At 37.0% G+C, this 19,502-nt stretch overlaps 1 protein-coding gene across 3 annotated transcripts; it reads right to left on the bottom strand.

The window, feature by feature from the left end:
* Nucleotides 1-155: 155 nt before the first annotated feature.
* On the bottom strand, nt 156-18,752 carry cat (catalase). 3 transcript variants are annotated; one of them, XR_012593686.1, is made up of 13 exons: nt 18,590-18,752; nt 14,359-14,530; nt 13,040-13,150; nt 10,471-10,601; nt 10,182-10,286; nt 9,858-9,983; nt 9,571-9,762; nt 8,203-8,355; nt 7,160-7,298; nt 6,285-6,488; nt 4,637-4,744; nt 2,650-2,733; nt 156-1,259 (listed from the first exon to the last, which is right to left on the bottom strand). XR_012593686.1 is itself a non-coding variant. In XM_074633937.1 (13 exons), the coding sequence occupies exons 1-13, from the start codon at nt 18,653-18,655 to the stop codon at nt 1,194-1,196; spliced, it is 1,584 nt and encodes a 527-aa protein (XP_074490038.1). In that variant the 5' UTR covers nt 18,656-18,752; the 3' UTR covers nt 156-1,193. The 3 variants fall into 3 exon arrangements, 1 of the variants encoding a protein (XP_074490038.1); XM_074633937.1 differs by having other exon boundaries at nt 6,285-6,415; XR_012593685.1 differs by lacking the exon at nt 156-1,259 and adding an exon at nt 2,244-2,483 and having other exon boundaries at nt 2,532-2,733; nt 6,285-6,415.
* Nucleotides 18,753-19,502: the final 750 nt, after the last annotated feature.

The raw sequence follows: 19,502 nt of genomic DNA, 5'->3' as shown, positions 1-19,502 counted from the left end.
AGCAGGAGACCCGCTAATGTCAGATCAAATCGGTTTTGCTGCCATTTGATCAAACTGCACATTAAAATAAAAAATGTTTTTAGTCAATCAGCTCAATTACATTTCATTTTCACCTCACATAAAGACAGCGGGAACAGAAGAAATGGAGACAAATGGAAGCTGCCGATAAGCTTTGATTACAAATGAATTAATACAGGCACTAAACACACGTCTCATCTGACACAATTTCAACATTAATAAAAAAAATAATCAGTTACATTCAGATCAAGATCAAACATTTGAGAGTTTACAAATACACTAAAATAACAGGTTGCATGGACAATTCAGGTTGGACGGTGATACACTCGATGGATTGATTGCATCCTTTGTGGTCTCTTCTCAGGTTGAAAGTGACCGACATGAGATCTTTAAACTTGAAAGGTGAGTCTGAAAGAATTCTCCTCTCCTCTCCAAACTTGATCAGATTTTGTAATATGCTGTTAAACCCCAAATAGGGAGGAATTATTTTGGGCAGTCATACATTTTATTACCATTTCAGATCAGAACTTAGTCATGTAGATTTACTGTCAATGTACAACTTTAACTATTAGGTTACTAATGACAGTCTCTTTCTACAGAAGAATACATGTTGAAAACTACAACATCAAACAGAGCATTTCATAACTGATTCTTCCAATTTTAAGGTTAAAATAATCTGTATTTGGTAGTTTTAGTACACAAAAAGGCACTATTGATTTAGCTGTAGTGGAAATAACTCAACAGCAGTTGGGGTTAATTGATTTAACGCAATCAAATCAAAATGCAAATAAAATAAAAATACTTTTAAATGATTTTCAAGGCAGTTAAGTGGTCAAATCGGTCAGAATCTTTGATTACTTTATTTGTAAAAAACAAATCCTGGTGATTTCTTTTCAAAAAAGCTGTCCAATCAAGACAAATGAACCTTTATCAGAGATCCAGAGCCTCCTGAATATTGCTATAGCTTCGAGAATTTTGAAGAAAATCAACTGTTTGGATTGACTGAATTAAAAACGAACTAACCCCAACCCTGACACTACAAGGCTAGTATTTCAGTTTTGGAAAGTTAAGTACAATCTTGTCACTGGTAGTAGTAGTTGGTAATCACGTTGAGTGCATTAGCTCTTAGATAAATGAGCGGGGGGGGGGGCGCCCCCTAGCGGAAGGTTAAGGCATCACATCTTGGAGGCCGCGGCGATGGCCGAGGCTCCTGGACGGCTGTAAACGTGCACAGTTGTGTTCTGAGAAAGACAAAGTTGAAGGGAGAGAGAGAAAGATGGTATTAGGTTTTTTTTCCAAACACAGAATATGAACAGCATAGTCAATAATTAACCGGTGACATTATGAAATATATAAGAAACAAAGAAAGCAATGTGCCTTTGTTTACGCTTAGTGAGTAGAGGGTTCAGTCAGTCCATGTGAAAATTAAACATTTTCTTCAATAGCACTGACCACATATTTGGAATGTATTATAAATTAGAAACGTCTGTATGTTAAGTTTACAGCCAGGCTAGCAGCTCAGTGATGCTGTACTAAATGCTAAACTGTTCACAATGACAATGCTAACATTTAGTAGGTATTGTATACCATTTTTGTAATCTCAAAATAGCATGTCAGCATATTAACATTTGCAGCTTAGCACTACGCACAAAGTACAGCCGAGGCTGATGGTAAAGTCATTAGTTTTGAAAGTATTTGGTCATAAACCAAAGTACTGGACACACTGGAATTTAGAGCTGCTTGTAGTGCTGGATGAAAAGTCAGAGAATCATTAAAATGTTTGGGTGGATGGGTGAATGAGTGGATGGATGGATGAGTGGGTTGATGTATGGGTGGATGGATGAGTGGGTTGATGGATGGGTGGATGGATAGATGGGTGGATGGATGGGTTGATGGATGGATGGGTTGATGGATGGGTGAATGAGTGGATGGATGGTTGGGTGGATGGATGGGTTGATGGATGGGTGAATGAGTGGATGGATGGGTTGATGGATGGATGGGTTGATGGATGGGTGGATGGATAGATGGATAGGTTGATGGATGGGTGGATGGATGAGTGGGTTGATGGATGGGTGGATGGATTGATGGGTTGGGTGGATAGATGAGTGGGTGGGTGGATGGATGGGTTGATGGATGGATGGGTTGATGGATGGGTGAATGAGTGGATGGATGGTTGGATGGATGAGTGGGTGGATGGTTGGATGGGTTGGTTGGATAGATGAGTGGGTGGGTTGATGGATTGGTGGATGGATGGGTGGATGGATAGATGGGTTGATGGATTATTGGATGGATGGGTGGATGGATAGATGGGTTGATGGATGGGTGAATGAGTGGATGGATGGTTGGATGGATGAATGGGTGGGTGGATAGATAGATAGATGGGTGGATGGATGGATGGATGGGTTGGGTGGATAGATGGGTGGATGGATTAGTGGGTGGATAGATGGGTGTTTGGATGGATGGATAGGTGGATGGATGAATGTTTGCGTGGATGGATGGATGTTTGGATGGATGGATAGGTGGATGGATGAATGTCTGGATGGGTAGACCACAATGGCACCCCTGGGAGATGGCCTATTACTTAACACTGGATGGAGACATTTTGTCGGACTGGACTGGGACGGTGTTTACCTTCTGGGCCTCGGCATTGTACTTGTTGAGATGGGTCTGAACCCGGCTTCCATAGTCTGGATGAACAGCCTTCAAGGTCTCGACCTGCATGAAGAACCAGACAATGAGACTTAAGGCGCTTTACCAAGTCAACATTTACTCTGTTTTAATCAAAGTATGGTGCGGTTCATTTGTGAACGCAGTATTCGGACTCTGGTGCCGACCAAAACAATGAGTCCAAAACCGCTTGCGAGAGAGGTTAAGTGACCACAGTGCAAAATAAAGCACAGACTCTTTCGCAGAAAGCTTTAGCCACTGCCACAAAAAGCCACAGAGGTTTGTGGTGTGTTGACGGTTTGGACGTTTGAAAAAAAACCTAAATGTGTGAAGTGAAAGGAAGATTTTCAACTCTAACTATATGGCCCAAAACTGTAATGGCCCAAAATATAGTGCTAGCCAGCTTGTAGAGCTGCTCAATTGTAACCAAAATGATAAGAACGATTATTTTGATCAATATTGAGATCACGATTATTCATTGATTGTAGTGACAAAATATTTTTATTGCACTTTTCACATTTAAATCAACAGAGCACTGCTGTCGCTTTCACACTGTGCTGCGTTCCTGCTAATTAACAAATCGTTGCATCAAAATAATACTTAAAATAAGGTTCTTCACCTGAATTCAGTGCATTTTTGTTTTGACTATATCTGCTCTACAGTATATATATATACACAAATCTCTTCTACTCTGGACAACATTCAGGAAAGTTTTTCACAGGCTGCCGCTGTAGGGTGTGCACGCAGCGACGGCTTCCCAAAAGTGAAGCCAAAACATCTCGATCACCCCCTGCTGGCTGTTAGTTTAGGAAGCACTTGATTTAGATATTTAGCAGAGTTTTCTATGAGCGGAGCACGCATTTTAAATGTCAATATTGCAGTCAATCATGTTCATTTCATTGTGGGGAGCCATTGTATTAATTAAATTATAAAAAAACATTGACTAGTTTATGCGACTATTTTCCGGTCTTAAAAAATATTGTATATATATATTTTCCCTTGTTTTAACCGTCGCAGGCGCTGCCTGGTAGTAACGTTACTACCAGTATACCGGTAAAACGTGTCTGGCACGTCCAGTTCGATGCGGCGATTTGCGAAAAATAATTGACTAGTTCCCAGTGATTATCAGTGAAGATTCAGTCAGTTACTATGCACCACACTTGTGGAACAAATTACCAAATAATCTTTATTATGAGATATTTTTATACTTGGCGAAGGTTGTCTGGCACCTCAGGGATGCAATCCTAGTGTTTCTGTGTTCGGTTGATGTATTTGCTTCCTAAAGAAGGGGATCAGCCCGTTTAAAACAGCTAAATGTCAGCATTTAAAGAAAAATAATTAGAGAGATATCATATATATAAAAGAACCTCAAAGAGGTTTTTAAGTAATTTAAAAACTTAACACTATTTTTTTCTGCTGCTTTTCAATGTGTTTATTTTTACATCAGGATTATCGCTATGTTTGTATACACGCTCTTTTATGCAATCTTTTAAAAGTTTGTTTTTAAGACCTTTAAAGTTTTAATGTTTGTAAACTTTGAAACTGCATCGGGTAGAAATTTTACAAAGCAAGTACATTTACCTTGCCTTACACCCACCCACACAACCACTTGTTTCCTGAACACAGGTTCCCTTGCTACATTTGGTTAACAAAATGCTGCATCCTGTGGTTTCATCATGCAGCTTCTCTGAATATACACAACTGGCTCTCCAACCCAATAGTTAACTATCATTCTTTTAAAATATATATACTTGTCTTTTGTGCAATTAACATGTTAAGGTAAATGTAAACTGATATAAATAGTGGATCACATTTTAAGAAAACTCTTCACATGGTCATTCACTCAAAAATTCAACTTTCTTTTTAGATATAAAAATATCATAAGAGCATGAAAGATAGTAAGGCTGATAGTAGCCTGTGTGGGTGCTATAAAAAGGTGATGTGGACTCACCATGCGTTTTTGGATGAAGAGCTGGGCTGCCTTCAGGGACCCTGCCAAGTTCTGGCACAGTCTCTGGCGTTCCTCTTCGTTCAGGACCCGCATGTAGAAGTTACGAACCTGCAATAAAACACACGTACACACATACAAAAAAAGTTGACAACCTGCTCGAAGTGTATTAAATCAAAATGAGATTCACATGTGAATTTCATGCACAGAAAGTGCAGTTTAAACATTATGTAATCTGAGACCCTATTTCAAAAAACCAATGTGTACCCTACCAATATACTAAGTAGAAATCTGACTTAGTGCCCCTCTACCCAGATGTGGATGATAAATAATGACTTTATTTTAATTGTGAGTAATAAGTAATTGATTATCAACGGATATTTATTTATGTCATTATGTTAAAGCAGTATTAATTAATTTGAATGGCCAACGGAACAACCTGTAAAGATAACAAATGTGATCACCAATACATCAAGCAAAAACGGAGCAACATTAGCATTCATTTTGAGTTGTGTTTCTGATTCACACAGTGGGTTTTAACAGAGCTTTTTTTTTTTTTTTCCTCGCAGGAAGCAGCACTGATGAGAGCTGTGAGAACACACCAAAGCTGTGAAAGTGTGGCCGGAAAACCAAAGTAAAAAGTTGAAAGAGGCTGAAACTCTCTGTAGAGCTGAGGGGAGCTGCAGAGTCGGGTGATAACTCTCAGTAGGTTTGGTACTGTGAGTGACGTACAGGAAGTCATTAAGAGTTATTGTTGACATAAAACATTGATTAGTTCAGCTTTAAAATAATATTGAAACTGAAAAGACTCGCCTTGCTTTCACAAAAAAAATAATGAATCCATGGCACAACAAAAAAAAATAAGATTTTTACCTCAACCTTTTTGGTCATTGCTAGAGCCACAGTTTATTAAGCCAGCCCTTCTCACAAAACAAAACAAAATATATAACAAGCTACACAGTCTGCAAATGTTCAGTCACAGTAAAGCATTTAAAAAAAAAAAAGAAGAAAAACAAATATATTTTTGTTTGTTTTGGATTCATGTTGTCTTCTGATAATTTATCCAAAAATTAAACAGGCTTGGGGGGAAAAAAAATAAAAAAAATCACACTTAATTATTATTAAAATAACTACATAATAAAAGTAATAATAATAATAATAATAATAATAAGCACAATTAAATACTTCTCCTAGATAGAGAAAAATTGAAGGGTTTAAATAGCTTTTTTTGTTTTGATGATATCAGAGGTTTGGACCTTCATAATTTCCCAAAGGGTTTAAATGGTGCCATAGTACCTCAATCAGGAGAACTGTCCCTTTATAAAACACACTGTATGTTGTTTGCAAATAACTGTTATGTTTCTATGGACAAGGTTGTTGTGAACCATTTTGTAAGATGTACAGTATGATTTTGAGTTAATAGGAAGACTGTTTAAGTAAGTAAGTCAGCAAGGAAGTAAACAAGAAAGAATAAAACCTATCGGTCCTTCTGGCGATCTTAATATTATGGCAAAACAAAGTACAGATGGGAATTGTGTGAATGAATATACTGTATGTAATACACAATCCAAAAACACGTATTTAACTCTTGTGGGCAAAAAATCACCTGGCCACAGAAAACCTGCCTATAAAAGTGTGATGCTATCTTTACCTGTGTGACATTGTCTTCATCGTCAGTGTTGTAACGGGCCACATCTGGGGACACCTTGAACTTGGACTCCACAAACCGAGGCTGGGTCTCTGGAGCACTGAAGCTGTTGGGATAGTAGTTTGGAGCTCCACCTAGAGGCCGGACAGACCAGACACTGGTGAGTCAGGTAGGAGTGTTGATTGAATCCTGCAAATACTGAAGTTACTGAGACAACAAAAGATAAGTGTTACTTTTTTTGATCATTTTATTTTATTTCATTTGTATGATTTTATTGTTATTTTATTAGTCACATACTTTATTGTATTTAATTTGTATTATTTTATTGTTATTTTATCAATCACCTATTTTATTTCATTTAATTAGTATAATTTTAATATATTTTATTGTTACTTTATTAATCAATTATCTTATTGTATTTAATATGTGTGATTTTATTCTATTTTATTGTTATTTTAATAATCACCTATTTTATTGTATTTAATTAGTATAATTTTATTCTATTTTATTATTCACTTATTTTATTGTATTTAATTTGTATACTTTGATTCTATTTTATTGTTATTTTATTAGTCACATATTTTACTGTATTTAGTTTGTATGATTTTATTTTATCTTATTGTTATATCTGTTTTTTACTCACAGTTATTATGTTATTATTATTACTGTTATTATGACTTTTAATTTAATTTTATTCCATTTTTATCATGTTATTATCTCGCGTGTATTGGTCTCATATGATCACATTGTTAAATTGTTTTTGTCTTTTTTGTTGTAAAGTTTGATATATCAGACTAACTGTTGAGCCACACTCCGGATTTGAGCCGTCCTTGTGACATATTCACAGAAACAGACACACAAGCTGGACTACGACTCACCTTGGTTGTCAGTCACACACATCGGGCCATCACGCCGGTAGTTGCTCACACGGGCCCTGTAGGGGCAGTTGACGGGGATCTGCAGGTAGTTGGCTCCCAGCCGGTGGTGATGCGTGTCTGGGTAGGCGAAGAGACGACCCTAGACAAAGACATGGGAGATACACAAGACGGAGCCCAGCATTACACTACTGTCGAAGGAGTTCACACTAAGCATGTTTTGAGTAGTTACCGTGACATCACCCATTGGTTTGTGGACTGCCGTTTCGAAGCCCTGAGTTCGGCATCTTGACGGTCGCAATTTGGTATTTTTGCAACCAGAAGTGACACAAGAGGGTGGAGCTAAGTACAACCGAACGCTGAACAAGACATTTTTAGGCGACCAAAATGTTATCATTAACTTTCATGACCTGAAAACACACTGTGAAAAGGTTAAAGTTCTACGACGAAAACACGGACAACTCCCAGACCGGACAACGCCGTGGTAGCAACCTGTCAATCACAAGGTAGCCACGTCCGAAAGCACACCCTGCTTTATGGTCTATTTGACTCTAAATGGGACCATAATTTACTAAGTGAACATCATGCTGTATTGAAGAAGACTTGAAACCTGGAACATAACTGAGGTAATAAATCAAGTGAGAAGTAGGCTCATTTTCTCATAGACTTTTATACAATCAGACTTCTTTTTGCAACCAGAGGAGTCGCCCCCTGCTGGCTGTTAGTAAGAATGCATGTTTAAGGCACTGATTAGTATGTAAATGGATACTGAGGATATGTTGTACAGAAGTTGGAAAATGTTTTTGTTCCAACAATAAATGAACACGGTGCACATTTTTAACAGAAACATTCTCTGGCTCTCCGCAAACAAAGAGTTTTAGTAGTTGGTCTTTTTTTTTAATCTCATTTATGGTATGAATGCACATTTAGGTATAATAATGGCAGCAGATTATACTTTTTATTTACAACTTAATAATTGATTTGCTTTTTTTTTTCAATTCAGTCTGACTGAAATAATGTCAGGAGAAAACGTGTTGTGGCGTTACCTGCAGCATCTTGTCGGGGCTCGGCTCGATGCCTTGTGGCATGTTGCTGGGGTCAAAGGCCAGCTGCTCCACCTCTGTAAAGTAGTTGGCTGGGTTCCTGTTGAGTACCAGTTTGCCCACAGGGATCAAAGGGTATTCTTTCTGTGGCCAAATCTGAATGAGAAAACTCCATTAGCTGAAAAATACTGTACCTTACTGCTGGATGGGCAAAACAACACACCCATATGTACACAAGGCCTTTCTTAACATCACCTCATTTCACATTTGTATAAATATTCAAAACTAGACATCTGTTCATTTGCATGAACTTATTGCTTTTATTAATTAAATCATTAAAAATGACAACTTAGCAAAGAGTAATGATCACAAACCAAAGCAAAGTGATATTAAAATGAGGCTGCCAGAATCAAACGCTCCTAATGCACATTTTACAGCTGCCCCGGGGCGGTGCAACTCAACAGCTATTCTATAAAATCGTAAAATATGGAGCGAATCCTTACACTAAATGACTGTATGTGGTCACAGCTTGATTTTCTTTTCTTTTTTTTTAGCTTTTACTTTACCAAGTTACTGCAAAAGAGTGATAAAAATGTTTAATTTAATTTTTAGAGCTTCTCAAACTTAAGTCGACTCATCAGCAGTTTGGTCGACAAATACATTTATAATCAGTTCAGTATGTTTCTATTCATTGATGGATAATGGCATTCACTTCTGTGTCACACACAACTATGCTTTTGTGTAAACAATTTCAATAAACCTTATTACAATTAGTTCTTAGTGATAATCTTCACTCACTTTAAAAACAGAAAGTTTTCTTGAGAGGATTGATCCTCAGTCAGCCTGATGGGTGCTACCTGATATAAGTTTCATCAAGTGTCGACATATATGTGATAAGGTGAACAGTTTCTGGCAAAGACACATTTCAGGTATCCTACAAGTGGTTATAATGTGACTGCATCTGATGTAGGGCTGCATAATTAATCAATTTTATTGAAATCGCAATATGGCCTACTGCCCAATATTTGTTAAAAGGTGAACTGTGTGTCAAAACGCCATTTTAAATTAAATATTGTCGTGCTGCAGAGATGTCATATTCTATACAGGCTTAAAAAAACATTTTTGTTTGGTGAAGAGCTCCGCAAAAAAAAAAATCACACCATATTTATTTCAATAGGTTTTTCAATGAAAATGAGAATGATGCAAAAATGACCATAACCTTTAACATCGCAACAGATATCGCAATTTCAATATCTGTCAAAATGATCGCAATTATTTTTTTTTTTAAAAGATCGTTCAGCCCTAATCTGAAGCTATTTTAACAACTCAACTCTACTACTCTGTTTGTTCTGCTGTGGACGGGTGCGATACCTTGGTGAGGTCGAAGGGGTTGAACTGGAACTGCTCAGCCTGCTCGAAGGTCATGATCTGGATGTAGAAGGTCCAGGATGGGAAGTTGCCATTGGCGATGGCGTTGAACAGGTCTCCAATGGCATAATCTGGGTTGTCGGAAGCCAGTAGGCCTGCCTCCTCCACGGTCAGATTCTTGATTCCTTGATCAGTCTAAAAAACATGACATATTGTAAATAAGCAATGCTAAAATCCCAGGAGGTGGATCTATCATGTGAAACGAGGGTTAAACCTGGGCTCAAACAGACCTTGAAGTGGAACTTGCAGTAGTAACGCTCGTCATAGGCATTGACCATTTTGAAGGTGTGAGAGCCGTAGCCGTTCATGTGACGGAATCCATCAGGCAAACCTCGATCGCTGAAAAGGAACGACACCTGCACAGGGGGATACGGGACAGAAGACACAATGACGAGTCATGCAAAATGTTTTCTGTGCCAACTACTACAGGTATAAATGTAAGAGCAACAGTACACTGCTACATTACATTGCTATTAAAAATAGACATGTTAAGTGCTGAGTAATGAAAATATTCCTCTGTACACTCGACTAGAATCAGGCTCGGCAGCAGTTACCTGATGCAGAGACTCAGGCCTCAGGCTCAAGAAGTCCCACATCATGTCGGGGTCTTTCATGTGGGTTTGGGGATTGCGCTTCTGAGTGTGGATGAAGGACGGGAACTGCATGGGGGAAAAGGAGCAAGTCAGTGTGGTATGTTTTACAACTAGTTCTATAATCTGTTCCTATATTTATTTGCATGTTTGGGGGAAAACTTCAGGCTGTTATTCGATAACATTGTGACCCTCCACTCCTAGAGTAATGCAAAGCAAATTGTGTCTCATAGACCAGCCTACAGTCACTCACCAGCATGGCGTCCTTGATGAAGAAAATGGGGGTGTTGTTGCCAGTCAGGTCCCAGTTGCCCTCCTCAGTGTAAAACTTGACTGCAAAGCCTCGAGGGTCTCGCACTGTGTCTGCTGATCCGGATTCGCCAGCTGAAATTGATGGCAAATAAAAAATAAGTAAAATAGTTGATAGAGTCATTGTTCTTATTCCAAAGTAAAGTAGGGCTTCAACGATTAGCCGACTAAACGATTAGTCTATCCACAGAAAAATATTTTGCAACTATTTTGATAATCATTTAAGTTATTTCTCAAGCAGAAATGATAACAATTTTGTGGCAACAGCATCTTAAATGTGAGAATCTGGATCTTTTCCTTGTCCTACATGAACATAAACTGAATATTTAGACTGTTGGTGAGATAAAACGAGACATTTGAAGACGTCCTCATCAGCTTTGACACTAGGACATTGTAAAGGAATTTTTTTTTTTACTGTTTTATAGATCAGGCAATTAATCGAGAGAATAATCAGTAAATTAACAAATAATGCAGATTAGAGGTGTCGCGATATACCGATATTGACAATAACTCTGATATTTAAAATATGAAATATTGATATCTTGTTAATAATACACATAAATAATCCAGCTTCTCTTAAGTCACACCTTTGTACAGTTATGGTTGCAGACTCTCTCTCCACCTCCCTACACTCGTATTTTGAGTGTAATTAGTTTGCCAAAAAAAAGAGACAAAACGCACAACAAAGAAAAGTTAAAGATGAATTTGACTGATTGCATTATTTATTTTTTTTAAAATTTTCACAGATATTGCAATAATATTGTTATTGTGAATTATTTTGGCCATGATCATCGTATGGTGAAAATCTGATATTGTGAAATTCCTAATACAAATAATTGGTAGTAGCAGCTCTAGGGGTAAAGTTTTGCTGTTCATTCATCATCAGATCAGCAAAAGCAAACAGTTCCAAGTCTGAGTCTGAGGAAAAGGAAGCGGTCTCAGCCGATAACATGCGTGCAAATTTCCAAAACACTCTGGAAAGTGTAGCTGTAAGTGTGAGTGAGTGGCACCATGCTGATGGCGATTATACTAGTCTTATTTAACATCGGAGCCAATGAGTGAGCCAAACTAAAACACTCAGCCTGTTGAAGAGAGATAACCAGTGTGGTGACAGTTTCAAACAACCAACGATCATAAAAGTAGCCTCTACTTGAACTACAAGTCTGCTTATGATATATCAAAAAAATCAATTAGTAGTTCTACTCATTCGATCGTTTTTATTCACACACATATACATATATATATATATATATATACATATATATACATATATATGTATATATATATATATATATATACACACATATATATATATATACACATATATACATATATACATATATATACACATATATATATATACATATACATATATACATATATACATATACACATATATACATATATATATACATATATATACATATATACATATATATATACACACATATATATATATATATATAATTATTATAATAATTAATATTTTTAATAATATTAATACATTATAATATATTATTATTAATAATAATATTTTTAATATTATTATTATATTAATTATATATGAATAATTATAAAAATAATTAATATAATAATAATAATAAATAAATAATTTAGAGTTGATACAAGTCCAAATTGTAAGATCTTTGGGAACTACTTTACTATTTATTAAAAGTGCTCTGAAACTGTCATCACACCACCTGAGGACCAGTGTATTAACCCTTTAATGTCCTCACTCAGAAAAAAAAATGTTTATGTCTTTGCGGCAATAATAACAATCAATGTTTCATTTTTTAAAACAAAACCCAGTTTCTTTTTCTTTTTGATATATGCCTCTACCAAACTGTTGAGATGGTTAAACTGTTATTATGCTCGTAATATGAAATTTAGAAAACATCTCAGAAATGGTAGAATATCATACTGATATAATTGTTTTTAACATAATATACCTCAACCGAGTTGAGTGGCCGTTGAGTTAAGTTCAACACATTTTTCAACAAGATATAGTGATTCAAAAATGTGCTCTTCTAAACAGTCAAGCAGCCCATTAAAGGGTTGAGCTTATATCTTTTCAAGACAGAACAGCACCTGCTTTATTGATAGAAAGACAAATTAACAATGGTAGTAGTAAAATCTAGTTTAAGACTAGCATTGTCCAACTTACTTCTTTCATGAAAAAAGAAAAAAATAGATGATACAAGTTTAAAACAGATAAAGAAACCAATTATACCAATGTTAAGGTGACAAAATAAAACTATAGAAATATCACTATTTATTTATAATTATTACATTTAGGGACTTGCATCAGCTCCTTTGTGTTTTCTACCCATTTTTCCCTCCATCTTTCTATAAGCTTATTCCATGTTTGCATCATATACTAGCAGAAGGAAATATGTGTGAGGATATAAAATGCAGGGGGAAATAATGATTTAAACTGATCCTGTCTGTCGATATATTTTGGGATATTTTAGGGGGAAATCTGTAAACAATGATAAGGTATGAACGATACATACCCACAGTGGAGAAGCGGATAGCGATAGGTGTAGTCTTGCCGACATGCTCGAACATCTTGGCCTTGCAGTAGCGAGAGATGTCATGAGTCACCTCCAAGTAACCAAACGCTCCTGCATCACGGAGGGAAAACAATAAGACATTGTTTGGTTCACATATTTTCATCGGCTGAAACATGTCTGATTCAAATATTTGACGCTGACTGCTCAGACTACTAGAGTGTTATTACACCATGCACTGGAAAGAATGCAGCTCCCTGCAGAGAGAATTTGCTCAATATCTGCCCAAAGTCTTTGACCTTGATCTGAAAAGCTTTCAAAGATTAACATTTGTCTGGAGCTAATCCAAAAACAAGAACATTTACTTTTTTGTCAGTTAGTTCTGTTGACTTTGGCTAGATTTGCTAGCAGTGTCATTTCTTAAAAAGGTGCTATTGATACCATTCAGCCACTCGATGTCACATTCTCCCTAACCTATTCCATCGTATTCACTTCACAACAAGTCGTTGCCAGGCAACGTTGTTTTATTATTGGCTCACAAGCCTTGTTAAAAGTGGGAACCAAACGTCAGATGTCTTCCACAGAGATAAACAAAACATTCATTTTGGACCCGCCAACATTTTTTAAATGATTTCATTTACAATCATAATTTTTTCAGGAAAAGCCATACTTTTATTCGGCACCTTTCTGAAAGCTCTGAAAAGAAAATTTCGAACATTTTTTATACTGTTTTTCTCAGACATTTTTTTTCAGACTTTCATTTCGAAAATTTTTCAGACTTTTTGTTCAGACATTTTTCTGACTTTTTATTTTCAAACATTTCCCTGACTTTATTTTTCAGACTTTTTTTCGAACATTTCAGACTTTTTGTTCAGACATTTTTCATACTTTTCTTTACGAACATTTTTTCAGAACTTTATTTTTCTGAATATTTTCAGACTTTATTTTTCAGACGTTTTTCAGACTTTTTTTTACGAACATTTTTTCAGAACTTTTATTTTCGGAATTTTTTCAGACTTTATTTTTCAGACTTTTTTCAGACTTTTTTTCTCGAACATTTTTCTGACTTTATTTTTCAGACTTTTTTTTCGAACATTTTTCAGATTTTTTGTTCAGACATTTTTCTGACTTTATTTTTAAACATTTTTCTGACTTTATTTTTCAGACATATCAGACTTTTTTTCGAAATTTTTTTTTACACAGATAAGAAGTTGAACCTTGAGTTGACATTATTTTGCCACACATATTGATCCCGAGGTCATGATAGAACTAACGCCAACCTGATATAGCCAACACACAGAAGAGACTGATGCAACACTCACCTCCCCCTTTGGCATGAACCACTCTCTCCGGGATTCGCTCCCGGTCAAAGTGGGACATCTCATCGGTGAACACCACATCTTGGACCAGCAGAGGACCCCTCGGTCCAGCAGTCATCTGGTTCAGCTTGTCTCCAATGGGATTGCCACCCCCTGTGGTCAGTGTGTCTGGCCTCTGTTGCAAACACAATTTGCATTAAAACACATTAACTTATGCAAGATATGCATGTGTAGGCCAACTACGAAGCACCTCACATGTATCACAATCTAAATTTCAAATCATGTTGCAAACAAATCATATGTTTATGATAAGTCAGAGATAGGGATGCATCGATACAACTTTTTCAGTCCCGATAGCGTTACCGAGTACCGATCCGATACCAATGTTTAATTAATCAGCTGTATGCCTCACTGTGTGAAAGTGACTGGGATCATTCTTTTATGTGTTAGGCAACATCAGGCTTGACTTAAACATTGCTTTCCTAACTTTGTAAAAGAAAATGTAACAACTAAATACATGGATATACATTTACTGAATTGTTATTTATTATTAAAATAATAAATTGTACCTCAGGAACTTAGTAAAAAATTAAGAGGTATTACAATTCAAGTGTAAATCTTTTTAAGGCAGAAACAAATTGGTCAAAACTTAAACAGGAATTCAAATACCGGTATATAATGTATAAAGTATATAAACATTGAATTAAATAGATCGCCCCCATTTTCACCGATCCGGTATCGGTGCATCCCTTGTCAGAGAGCCAAAAGTGACAACCTCAAAAGGTCTTGTTTTGTCGGAAACAGAATGCAAAAATATTTAATAAAAAAAATAAAAAAATTATATATATATATATATATATATATATATATATATATATATATATATATAAAAATAAATATAAAAATAAAAGAGGAAACTAATCTTTACATTTGAGAAGCCCAAACTTACTAATATTTGCAATTTTAGCTTCATTAACTGAAACAAATAATCACAATTGCTGCAGATTAATTTCTGTCGACTGTCCGAATCCTATTAAATCAACGAATTGTTTCATCTGTAAATTAAAAAATAAGAAAATCCTTCCTGCATAGTGCTGAGACAATTAGATAACAATGCATAACAGATGACAGAGAAATTGATCACTTGCATAAAAATAATGGTGTTGAAGCAATCAACTGCATGCACATTTCTGCAACTGGCATGACACACTGATGCTTGCATTGTTGCACCAGAAGTACTAAAAATATGAAAACTGGATCTATCGAATCAATGTGTTGAGACCACGTCAACTATATTAAAGTGTTCCCTTTTCATTAAGTTCACAGCTGTAAAGACGTTGCAAAGGTGCACTGAGTATTATCACAACATTCAGACTGCTCTGGAAACGTGCACAGCTGCAGAGACAGCTTAAAAACATACTGAAGACAACAAGTACAAAATCCAAACACACATGGAGTGGGTGGAGGTGGAGGGACGTGGACTACAATAAGGGGTTACTTGAGGTGATGGCAGTATTTACTCTGATATGCTCTGGTTATATAACCCACAAGGGATGAAGTTCAACCACAAACATGCCTCTGGACAATGACCCAGTTGGCTAGACAATATCTTCACACTGAATTGCCCTCCTTGAGCTGTTTGTGTGTTTGTTTTTATGGCTGAAACGGTTGCTGGTTAGCTTAACAGTTAAGGCAAGGCAGCTTTATTTGTAGAGCACATTTCAGCAACAGGGCAATTCAAAGTGCTTTACATAAACATTCAAGAACATTGCGACAAAGTGCAAAAGAACATTGAGACAATTAAAACAGTTATAAAAACATTAAAGATAAAAAATAAAAATAAAAACAAACTAAAAATAAAACTTATAGGATAGAAGCTAAAATAGAGTATAACACAAGAGTAAAAGCTCTAGTGCAGTATAAGATCATTATCTGGTTTAATAAAAGGCAGCAGCAAACAGGAAAGTTTGAAGCTTCGATTTAAAGGTCCCATATCATGCTCATTTTCCGATTCATACTTGTATTTTGTGTTTCTACTAGAACATGTTTACATGCTGTAATGTTAAAAAAACAACTTTATAAATGTACCGTGTCGGGACACATGCTCGCTCACATATGCGCGCTCGCATGTGGCCGCTGTACTCGTCTCCTCTGCCTGCTTGCCTTCACTCAGACAGCGCGCGCATTCTCGCGTACTCGCTCCACCTCTAGACGTGAACGCGCGCTCACTCCACACTGCAGAAGAGTTAGTAGCTCTGAGAATATCTAGTGAATGTACAGTGGACGTTTGTGCAGAAATAAATGCTGCAGCTCCTCCAGACCAACAGCCTTGTCGTCCCGTTACCGACCGGGTAGCCGGTGTCTCCCTCCGGCTGCGGGTGGAGACGACAAGTTACACGGAAAACCTCTGTTGGTCTGGAGGAGCTGCAGCATTTATTTCTGAACAAACGCCAAAACGCCAAAAGCCAACACTAGGATCAGCATTGATTCATGGAGAGACCTTCGTCTGGTCAGCTAACATTACTGCCAAGCAGCTGAAATATAGAGTGATATTGTGCTTTTAGCTGACGTGTGTCGCCTCACTGTGTTTAGCGATGCTCGTTCATGTCTATGTAGAGCGAGCAAGCGCGAGCTCGACGCTGACTTTCGTTGATTTCACGGCCACAGGTGTCGCTGTTAAGAAGCATTTCTGAAAGTTACAAATAGTCCCTTTAAGCCTGCTTTATAATAAAAAAAAACATGAAAATCTCACTTTTTTATAATATGGGACCTTTAAAAGAACTCAGATTTGGAGTTGATCCTGCAGGTTTCTGGGAGCTTGTTCCAAATATTTGGTGCATAAAAACCGAACGCTGCTTCTGCATGTTTAGTTGTGACTCTGGGGACACTAAGCAGACCTGATCCAGATGACACTAAGCAGACCTGATCCAGATGACCCGAGAGGTCTGGATGGTTCAGAACATAGCAGAAGGTCAGAAATGTATTTTGGCCCTAAACCATTTTGTGCTTTGTAAACCAGCAGGAGTATTTTGAAATCAATTCTCTGAGAGACAGGGAGCCAGTGTTCTTGGTCTTGATAGCAGCCATTGACTCTGATATGCTCTGCTTATATAACCCACAAGGGGTGAAGTTCAACCACAAACATGCCTCTGGACAATGACCTAGTTAGCGAGACAATATCTTCACACTGAATTGCTCATCAAGTACTTGTTTTGTATCGTTTGTTGTATTTAATACGATGACAATAAAGCTTTCTAATCTATTCTATTCTTAAAGGTCCCATATTGTAAAAAGAGAGATTTTCAGGTCTTTTATATTATAAAGCAGGTTTTCATACTATATAAATACTGTTAAACTATCAAAACGCTCACTGTACGGAGAAACACACACAGCCCGTATTCAGAAATTACGCATTTGAAACAAGCCGTCATTGGTGATGTCACAAATATACAATATGTAGACCATTACACGGTTTTAAACGTAAACATTCTAAATGTGTCCCAGTTTATTTCCTGCTGCTGGGTCGTACCTTCTTTGTTTTTAATTAATTAATTGCATTATAATATATAAACTCTATAAAATATTCGTTTTTCTTTCTAATATTTGTTTTTCTTTCTAAAATAAGTACATATCAGTTTATTGTTCAGTTTGTTTTACTGAAAAAAGAAAATAGCAATAATAAAAATCAATTTCCAAAAAGATTGGACTTTAGATGCTTTCAGACATTAAATTGCATTACAAATGCAAATTACATTGCAAATGTTAAAATTGAAGTTAGGAACAGTGCAACAACTTACATTTCCCCATTTAACAGTAGGGTTTTTCAAACTGAATTAGTGTGCAAGAAAATAAAAAATCCTACATATAGAATAATGACTGATTAAAGACAAGATGTGCAAGTTACTCAGTGCTTTCTCTGCAAAGGCACATTCCTATTCCTACATGCAAATTGCTTTCTGACATATTCATTTGTAAATAAAAAGAACTACTGGCTAAACAGTTAACGCTGCTTATTTCCTTTTAGACGGGATAGTTTAGCATGTTACGTTAGCAAACAACAAGCCCCCAAAACAAACAGTTAGCAGCATTAAACTACTTGGAAATGTCTGCAGAGTCAGGCTTCAGTGTAGTTTAGCTGCTAACTGTTAGCTTGGTATCCTTAAACGACCCCTCACCCACTTCCTCCCACAACAGGCAGCAGCATTACGCAGCAAGAATATATATATCTACAGACCTGAGAGCTCCTGTTCTCTTTCCATATCTTCATTTGATCCGAAGCTTTATCTCTGTTTTCAGCCATCTCGACTGGGTCAGTGTTACTGGACGGTTTAGACCACAAACTGGTGAGTAGGTGCTGCAGAAAATGTGGTTATCTGTTTTATTTATCCTGAAGGTCACGTGATGCTTCCTGGACTTTGCTCAACGAAGCCCCGCCCACCTCCAACTCCCCTGCTCTCTGATTGGCTGAGAGGAGGAAACTGACCTAGTTCTGAGGCAACAGGAGAAGGCATCAAAAAGACCCACAGGTCTATTGTCCGTTGTCTTCTGTCTTCACAACATGTTTTTCATCCTTTTTTGATCAGTTTGCTCAAGTTTCAACGTGTCTTAAAAACGGACTTTCTTCAAGATCAGGTTAAATCCCAAAAAAAAAAAAAAAAGGCAGGTTGCTGAGCTTAAAGTGAGCAGATCATAGAATAAACAAATAAATAGCTCACACAGTGCAGGGCTCCAATGTCCACTTATTTATACAATAAATCACTTATTAAAGGGACTATTTGTAACTTTCAGAAATGCTCATTAACATCGACACCTGTGGCCGTTAAGTCAATTAAAGTCAGCGTCGAGTTCGCGCTTGTGCTCGCTCTTCATAGACATGAACGAGCATCGCTCAAAACAGTGAGGCGACACACGTCAGATTAAAACCACAATATCAATCTATATTTCAGCTGCTTGGCAGTAATGTTAGCTGACCAGACGAAGGTCTCTCCATGAATCACTGCTGATCCTAGTGTTGGCTTTGAGGCTGAAGCAGGAAGAGAAACGTTATCGCGTCCGACCGCAGCCGGAGAGAGACACCGATACCCGGTCGGAGACGGTAACGTTTCTCTTCCTGCTTCAGCCCCGCTGCAGGAAGAGAAACGTTACCA

This window comes from Sebastes fasciatus, chromosome 4, assembly GCF_043250625.1.
Source record: "Sebastes fasciatus isolate fSebFas1 chromosome 4, fSebFas1.pri, whole genome shotgun sequence".
Lineage (NCBI taxonomy): Eukaryota > Metazoa > Chordata > Actinopteri > Perciformes > Sebastidae > Sebastes > Sebastes fasciatus.
This window is presented reverse-complemented; position numbering and strand designations above follow the sequence as displayed.